The sequence below is a fragment of the Lathyrus oleraceus genome, chromosome 2 (genome assembly GCF_024323335.1).
Source record: "Lathyrus oleraceus cultivar Zhongwan6 chromosome 2, CAAS_Psat_ZW6_1.0, whole genome shotgun sequence".
Lineage (NCBI taxonomy): Eukaryota > Viridiplantae > Streptophyta > Magnoliopsida > Fabales > Fabaceae > Lathyrus > Lathyrus oleraceus.
Genome location: NC_066580.1, coordinates 49,279,821 through 49,289,593, shown reverse-complemented (window position 1 = coordinate 49,289,593; position 9,773 = coordinate 49,279,821). Strand labels below are relative to the sequence as shown.

The following is a 9,773-nucleotide window of genomic DNA, read 5'->3' as shown; positions in this document are numbered from 1 at the left end:
CTTTGGTATCTCCATTAATCTACTCGCAATACCGACACTAAAAGCCAAATCTGATCGTGTATTGCACAAATACCGTAACGATCCAATCAAGCTCCGGTAAAGCGTTGGATCAACATCATCCTCCTCATCACTTTTGGACAGCTGCACTCTAGCCTCACAAGGTGTAATAGAAGCATTACAATGCTCCATATCACACTTTTTCAAAATATCTAGAGCATATCTCCTTTGGTGCATAAGCAGCCTCACTTTTGACTTGTGGAACTCTATGCCAAGGATGTAATTCATGACACCAAGGTCCGTCATCTCAAACTCTCTCATGAGCTCACTTTTGAACCTTGAAACACTCTTGTCATGGCTTCCCGTAATCAAGAGATCATCAACATACAAGCAAAGTATAATCACACCATCATTCGTATCCGATCTCACATAAACTCCATGTTCGGATACACATCGTTTGAAACCAATATTAACAAGAAAGTCGTCAATACGTTTGTTCCAAGATCTTGGAGCTTGTTTCAAACCATACAACGCCTTGTGTAGCTTGTAGTACTTCATCTCTTGATCTTTTATCACGAAACCGGGTGGCTGCCCCACATAGACTTCCTCAACAAGAGGACCATTCAAAAACGCAGATTTGACATCCATTTGGTAAACCATTCAATTGTTGCTATGCGCAATACCAACAACCAAACGAATAGTCTCTAATCTAGCCACCGGTGCGAATACCTCCTCATAGTCTATACCTTCTCGTTGCAAGAACCCCTTCGCCACTAATCGAGCTTTGTGCTTGATTACTTCACCTTCGGGATTTACTTTAACCTTATAGACTCATTGCACACCTATCGGTTTCTTTCCAAGTGGTAAATCGACCAACTCCCAAGTACCATTTTTCTCAATAGATTCCAGCTCCTCTTTCATTGCACATATCCACTTAGGATCACTTAAGGCTTCTTCCTCATTTATCGGTTCGGATTCAGCAATAAGCGCGAAATGAACAAAATCACCATCGTTATTCACTTCGTTATCTTGGAATCTTTCGTAATCTTTGAGTCTATGAGGCAGTGCTCTTTGCCTCACTGGTCTACCATTATTAACAACATCATTTTGCGCTACTGTAGGTGCTGGTACAGCGGTCTCGGAAGCCTCCGGATCAGAGATCTCAAAAAACTGTTACTGCTATTTTTCTGTGAGTAATCGATTACTCCCAGTAGGGTAATCAATTACTGCAGCATTTTCTGCATTTTTTACTTCATCAAAAGTCACATCCCGGGTTATGACGATCTTCTGATTTTTTCCATCAAACAACTTGTACCCTCCAGTAGAGTGATATCCTACAAATATCATCTTCTCACCCTTATCATCAAATTTCTTCCGAAGTTGGTCCAGTACATGATGATATGCAATCGATCCAAAAATGCGCAAATGAATCAAATTCGGTTTGAAGCCACTCAAAGCCTCTTCCGGTGTAAGTTTCTCCAGCTTCTTAGTGGGACACCTATTCAACAAGTAGGTGGCTGTAGACACGACCTCACCCCACAATTCCTTAGGCAAATTTTTCCCACAAAGCATACTACGCACCATGTTCATTATTGTACGATTTTTCCTCTCGGCAGACCCGTTTTGTTATGGCGTACACTGAGGCACCACCTCACGTACAATTCCCTCAAGATCACAAAACTTCCCAAACTCACTAGAGGCATACTCACCTCCACCATCCGTTTTGAGAATTTTGAGCTTCCGACCACTTTGGCGTTCCACCATGGATTTGAAATTCTTGAAAAATCCAAATACCTCATCTTTTCTCTTGATAAGATATGTCCAAAGCTTCCTACTAAAATCGTCAATGAACGTAACAAAATATCGATTGCCACCATAAGTCTCTACTTGCATCGGTCTGCAAACGTCGGAATATACCACCTCAAGTAAGCCTTTGGTTCTTCGACCCGCATCTTTGCTAAACACACTCTTGTGCTGTTTAGCCTTCACACATTCCTCATACAATTCAGTTGGAATACTAATGTGTGGCAGCCCCGTTACCATTTCACTTTGTTGCAACTTTCTTAGATCCCTAAAATTAAGGTGACCAAGACGGTAATGCCATAACCACTCATCTCTACTTGTCGCGGTAGCTAGACAACGATGCTCCATAACCTTTAACTCAACCTTAAAGTTTCTATTGGCATCCATCGACGCTTTTAGAATCAACAAACCATTTGAATTCAAAACGCGTAAAATCTTGTCCTCCAACCGAATTTTGTATCCTATTTCAAGTAATTGGTCAATACTTAAAAGATTACACTTAATTCCCGTTAATACAAGACATCTTTGATCCTTGAATGTCCACCATTCCTTTTTCCGATCAAAACATCTCCTACCCCTTCGACGCTTAAAGTGGTGTCGTCGGCAAATTTGACTTTACTTTTTGCCGCTTGATTGATTTGCACAAACCAATCTTTTCGACCCGTCAAATATGTTGAACAACCGGAATCCAAGTACCACTCATCTCTCCCTTGGACTCCATCACGAACGGTAACCAATGCATTTTGATCCGAATGCATTTTCTCGCTATTTTCTGGAACGGTACAGCTGCTGTCCCGCAAACTGTCACTACTGTAGCTGCTGCCCAGAACATCCGTAATGCCATAACTCTCCTCCGTGATAATTACTAGAAGTGTTTCCTCATCATCTACGTCTTCTCTAGCAACCTTGGCTTCATTATTGTGATTCTCATTCGATTTACCACGACACGAATTTGTAAAGTGTCCAAACTTTCTGCACTTGTAGCATTGCACCTTACTCACATCACGCTTCTTGAAACCATTGCTATGACCACTATCCTTGGAGCTACTTTCACCCTTTTCACTCGTCGAATGCTTTGAATTTTGTGAATCATTTGAACCAAAATTCTGAAAATTTGATTTACCTCTCGCCGCAAATTTTCCTTTCGACCTCTTATTCTTCTCATTGAAACGCGCTTGCAAAGCCATCTCCGCTTTGGCTTTGTCGGCGCCTCTCTCATCCATCCTTTGTTCATGTGCCTCTAACGAACTTTGCAATTCATCCTTGCTCAAAGTTGTTAGATCCTTTGATTCTTCAATAGCCACAACTATGTTGTCGAAACGCGGCGTTAACGAACGCAATACTTTCGATACAACATTCTGCTCAAGAATCGTTTCCCCACAAGATTTGATTTGATTAACTAACCGAGTAATGCACGTAATGTAGTCGTAAATCGTTTCTTTATCTTCCATTTGTGTTAACTCGAATTGTCGCATGTAAGTTTGTAACCTTACAACCTTCACTTTGACGACACCCACATATGCTTTCTCCAACATTTCCCATGCTTGCTTCGCCGATTCACAATCGCCAATCTTCTCGAAATTGTCGTTATCAACACAAGAATGAATCAAGAATAGGGTTTTGTAATCCTTCTTCTTCTCTTCTTTGTGTGTAGCTCTTTGAATGTTGGTAGTCTCTACCCCTAATTGTGTAACTCCATTGACGACGATCTCAAGCACCTCTTGATAACCAAACAAAACCCTCATTTGTTTTGCCCATTTATCATAGTTCTTCGAATCAAGAATCGGGAGATTGGTGGGAATTCGATCATTGGAAACGGTTGCCATTGTTGCAGTGGATTAGGATCGATAACCAAGGCTCTTGATGCCAAATGTTAGAACATAAAACTGAAATTTGAAGGTTTGACAATGGTGGCAGAAGGTCAATCATCTAATTCCCGATAGCAAACTCAAAAGGTACTTCTAATGCACAATTGCCCTGTTCTCAGAGAAAAGATTCAAATGGTAGCAGAAGGTCAATCATCTAATTCCCGATAGCAAACTCAAAAGGTACCTAACACCTGAGTTACTTCTAAGACTTGCCGCAAACCATTTTCACTAGATTGGAGTTATATGTATTTATAAATTCATCTAAGCATTTAATAAAAAATAAACTTAGAAGTCTCATAGGAAGACCAAGTTGATTAATTCACAATAATGACCAATTCTTTATCTAGGGTGGTGGAATTTGTAATTAGATCCACATCTTCATGTTCAAGTGCTCATAAAGCATGAAATATTTACATTGAGATTGAGGATGATGAGTTCTATCTAGAAAATTTGACTAGTAGTGGTGGACTGTGCATGAATAATAGTGGTTTTTCTTTCTCACTTTTTACTAAACATTTGCCATGGAGAAACTCTTTTCTTGTTGAGTTTTGTGCTTTCTTAAGAGCAATAGAAATTACAAATATGTCTTTTTAATATCTCACATATATAGGGGGAATATTTATGCGGATTATTTTACCAATATAGGCCTGACATCAATTTCTCTTACATTCTTTGACTCTATACCTTTGGTATTTACAAATGACTATGTAATAGATAGGGTTAGATTGCCTTTTTTTAATGTTCACATCCTAGTGTGGGTTTTGACCTAGTCTCCCTCCCTCTTTTATGCTCTCTTTTATTTTCAATATATTTGGCTTTAACAAATAGAAACAATACTATTAATATTAATTTATAATCAATTATTAATTGTTTTAATGGTGATTGGCGTTGGATTTGATCAGGAAAATGATGGTTTGATCCCCTACAATTGTTATCGAAAAGGAGCTGGAATCATTTGATGTCAGAACTAATCCCAAATCAGATTAGTCGTCCAGTTAATCGTATATTGATGGTGTTAAAAAAAACTATTAATATATAGTATTTTAATACATTAATAATTCATTTAAATTGGAATTAGTTCATATATTATATATTAGCTCATTTAAATTTATTATTATTATTTTTAATAACAACAAAAATAGAATAAAAATAAAAAGAAGTGTTTGAATTATATTTAAAAGTAAAGTACGCTATTCTTATACGCACTATTACCAGCTATGCTTACAAAATGTTCGATGTTATGGCTCAACAGACACTAGTTATCCTTAAAGATTATTTGCCAACCGAGCCATAACGCCTTCGTTGATATTGATCTCATGTAATATGTTTATGAACACATTGTTTTGCTATTATTTAAAATTCACACAATCTAAAGTTACATTTAAATAATATTTAAATTAAAATAACAAACTAATTTTTTTTAATAATTTCTAGTTTTTAAACATATTTGAAATCATATAAACTAAATGATATCCAAACATATTTATATATTAACTTTTCAAAAATGATATTCAAACACATTTAAATGTTGATTTTATAAAAAAAATATCCAGACACATTAAAATATTTAATTTTGTAAAATAATTTTCAAACATATTTACATTTTTTACTAATTTGTAAAAAGAAAACCATGTAACAATGTCACATTAATATTATTGTTTACTAATTCAAATGAAGATTCAAAATAAAATAATCTTGATATGACAGGAAAATATTTGTTCTTTTACAAGAATTTTTTTAGATTGCTCCACATGACACAAGACAAATTTAGTATTAACCATTATATTATTAATATTACAATGTTCAATTCTAATATGAATAAAGTTTACAGTGTCTAAAATGAAATATAAAAAAAACAAAAATGATAAATTTATGATAATTAAAAACAAAACAGAAAAATGACTTTAAAAAAAAACAAAAAACTCTTACTTTTAGTAGATACCACTTTTATATTTTAAATTTAAATATAATATAATAAAAAAATTGTTGACTAATACTATTGATAATAGTTTCTCATTCTCTAATCTTTTATTATAAAAAATATTATTTAAATTTAAAACTTATGAGATATCAATATTTAAATATATTATATTAAATTTAGTTGATTAATAATATTAAATTCAACCTAAATTCAAATATACATACTCGCTGAATTCTCTTTTATAAGAAGTTTTAACTTTTAAGATTCATTTAATATATGATAAATTTGGATAATATATAAACTAAATTAATTAATTATTCAATGAATCTAAAAAATTAAATATATTTATAATATAAGGGAATAATTGTTATATACATTTTTTAATTGCATCATTTGTTTTTATGCCTATAAATAAGTTTTTTTGAACTTTTTTCCCCTCATATTCTCATTCTTTTCTATTATGCTTCGTTGCTTTTCCCCTTCATATTTTATTATCTTGTTCTACTATATTTCAATGGTAGTTCATTATATTGTTAGTTATCCGAAGCTTCATAGTACCACTTGTTAAATGTAATATTTAGAACGCTTCAGATAACTAATGAAATTTCCATAATACTAAAAAGATTTTTTGGTGTCATACATTTTCTATCAAATGGAGCGTGTCTGTCATCTTCAACAAGAATTTAAACATTTCTGAAACTTATTAAACGATAATGATGATGGTGGCGATAATAATTCATGCTGATGATTATGTTAGCAGTAAATTTCACAAATTTTATGTGATGGTGCAAAGGAGATGGCGAACAAAACTCAACTATTTCAACATCAAGTGGTTCATCAATCATTCATAATGTTGAAGTTTAAAAAATGTATTTGACACAATTTAGAGTAGAAGATACATAGAGAGAACAATTTGTTTTTTTAACTAGTAAGATTTCATATAATGCTTGATAATATTCTTAGGAAAAAATGTTATGTGAAGTAAATCTTCAAATAATCTTATAGTATATCTTATTATCTTTTCTTTCTTTATTTATTTTTTATATTCAGTTAAATTGTAAATTAAGTCTCATCACAAAACGGAAAAATAAATACATTAATATTTTTCACTCAATTTATCATATTATTATTATTGTTTTTATGTTTGCTTATAAACTTGATAAAAGTTTCTGAGAAAAAATTTAATCAATATACAAGTTACAAACTTTACGTATCCTATTACTAGCCTACTTCTCTATTACAAAAGTGACATGATTTATTAGGATTAATTTTGTTTTAAAAATAAATTGTTTCAAAATAAATATTATTTTTATTTTTAATATAAAGTCATTTTAAAACGAATAAAATAGATCTAACTAATTTATCAATCCGATATTACAAAAATTAAAATACCGTGCATAACCGATAAAATTGAATGATCCATTCACATGACTCAATCTCAATAAAAAAAATTATATATATTAAATCAAGTGAGCCGTTGGTTTGATCTAAAAGAATATTTATAAAAAAACTATGACACCTAAAACATGTGAAAAATACTGTAGACTTAATCAATTTTTGTGTCTATTAATTTTTCTCATTTTTCTTTTGAGAACGAATACAAAAGTCTGATCGATGATGAGCTTTTTATTTTCTACTTGATTTTCAATTTCAATTTCCTAAATTTATTATTCTAGTTTGAAGATTTGTTAGTCTTTTCTTAAAATTAATTATTAAATGATGTCATTTTTACTTTTAGGAAAAGAAAAAGGAGAGTAAGCACTAATCCCTCTTATATGTAGAAGCTCCCAATTCAACGTATTCAATCAATTATGGCTGGTTCGTTCATTTTCTATCGATTTGATTTCACGACGAATCTCATATACATTTCGATTTGTATACCACTTCAATTTTTTATTTGACCGATTAAATCGGCCGATTCAAACCACTTTTACAACAATTACAACAATGTATAAGTATTTATTAGAGATAAGATATCTTTTATGTAATTTTATGTTATTTTTAAAAAAAGTATTTTCTAATACATTGAATAATTAATATATTTAAATAATATGAAGAATAGATGCATTACAAATTCAATGAACTTCAAAGATATTTTTTTATATAAATAGGATAAGAGAGTACTTAATTATTCTATCATGGATATTTGTTATTTTGACCACCATATCACTTAAGTATTTAAATGAGATTTTGACTTAAGGCTATAAATAAATATTTTATCATAATTCATCGAATATTTATAACAAGTAAATATTGATAAAACAAAAAAAACATATCATATTTAAAAGTAATGATTCCTTTTGAACATATTTTTGATGAAATTTTTAACATGTTTTCAATTTTATATTTTTGTTGAATATTAGTATTTATTTACTATAAATAAATAAATAAATAAAAATAATTGTAAGTACAAATTTTATTAAATATAATATTTGGGATATAAAATAACCTATTCATTCCATTATTTCATTATGAATAACTAGGACAACTATTAAACCAATAGAATAAAGTCAACTGAAAAATAGTATTTTACTAAGAAAAATGGTTAATATAAAATTTTATAAATAATACTCTTAAATATTTCTAATAAAAAATTTATGTCATTTTTTTGGGTTCAAATTCTTCGGATAGAAATCACTACTAAGTTGAAATAGATTTTGACGAGTTATATTTTTCAGACTACTATAAATAATATATTTTATAATCAATTTTTTATCTCATTCAACAAAAAAACAATGTATAAATGAGTCACGTTTTTTATTTTAAATGTCATCTATTCTCTCGGTTGCGTTTCGATTCTCAAGAACTGCAGTTTATGTTTTTATTTTTTTATAATAGTTTTATTCTTTTTTATTTTATTTTTTATTTAAATATAAAGTCATGTATTCTTTCGGTTAGACTACCAAAAGTGAGGGAGAATTACTCACTTTTGTCTATAAAAACATTTATTTATTCAATTTTTTCTTAACCTAACTCATCTGATGTCGTCTCAAACTCGTAAACATCATTCTCTGAGATGAATTGCAAGACAAAATAATCTTTTAAGGTTTTTCTAATTAGTTAGGAAATCTTTCAAGGATGTGCACTACGCCAAAAACTGGAATAGACAGCGCCCCTTAGAGGGCGCTTTATTACAAAAGCGCACTCTAAAGTAAAGAGAAAAAATAAGGAGCATACTATTGGAATAGACAACGCACTTTAGAGGGCGCTTTTGTAACAAAGCGCACTCTAAAGTGAAGCGAAAAAATAATGAGGAAATGGAGGGACACCAATAGAGGACGCTTTATTGAAAGCGCCCTCTAAGGGTAACCTTAGAGGGCGTTTCTAAAAAAGCGCTCTCTATGTCCATGTACATTTCCAGTTTATAAGACGCTTTTTGGAAAGCCTTAGAGAGCGCTTTTAGAAGCGCCCTCTTAGGCCCCCTTTAGAGGGCGCTTTTGTAACTAAGCGCCCTCTAAAGTGAAGCCAAAAAAAAAATGGAGGGACAACAATAGAGGGCGCTTTTGTGAAAGCGCCCTCTAAGGTTACCCTTAGAGGGCGCTTTTGAAAAAGCGCTCTCTAAGTCCATGTACATTTCCAGTTTAGAAGGCGCTTTTGGAAAGCCTTAGAGAGCGCTTTCAGAAGCGCCCTCTTAGGCCCCCTTTAGAGGGCGCTTTTTTTAAAAAAGCGCCCTCTAAGGTCCCCTTTAGTAAACATTAAAATTATAACATATACTGCATGTCTCTTTATTTTCCCTCTCTATAAGCTATTTCGTTTACGTAACTGGGTTTTCTCTCAACTGCGATTACTCTCTACTGCGATTACTCTCGTCCTCCGTTCGTTCTCCCTCCCTCACCGTCATCGTCGCCGTTCGTTCTCCCTCCCTCACCGTTCACGTTCACTGCGTTAACCTCTTCCACCGTCACTGTTCACTTTCTTCTCCATCGTTACCGTCACCTTTAAGGTATTTCTCTTCTCCATCGTTACCGTTCACTTTCTTCATGTGTTTGATTAGGGCATTTTCTAAACTTAGTTTTTCATTTTGTGCATTATGTTGATTAATGTTGTTTAGGGCAAACTGAGTTTTTTATTTCTGATTGAAAACTGATATATTTGAAGTGTGTTTGAGCTTGTGCTTGGAAGTTTGATGATTATGGATGCAAGTTTGTTCATGTTCCAAACACCATAAGTTTGCATTGGTCTTT

General features: G+C 32.4%; 1 protein-coding gene across 1 annotated transcript; it reads right to left on the bottom strand.

Moving 5' to 3' along the window:
• Window positions 1-2,309: 2,309 nt before the first annotated feature.
• Window positions 2,310-3,626, bottom strand: LOC127121883 (uncharacterized). Its single transcript, XM_051052314.1, has one exon. The coding sequence runs from the start codon at window positions 3,624-3,626 to the stop codon at window positions 2,310-2,312; it is 1,317 nt and encodes a 438-aa protein (XP_050908271.1).
• Window positions 3,627-9,773: the final 6,147 nt, after the last annotated feature.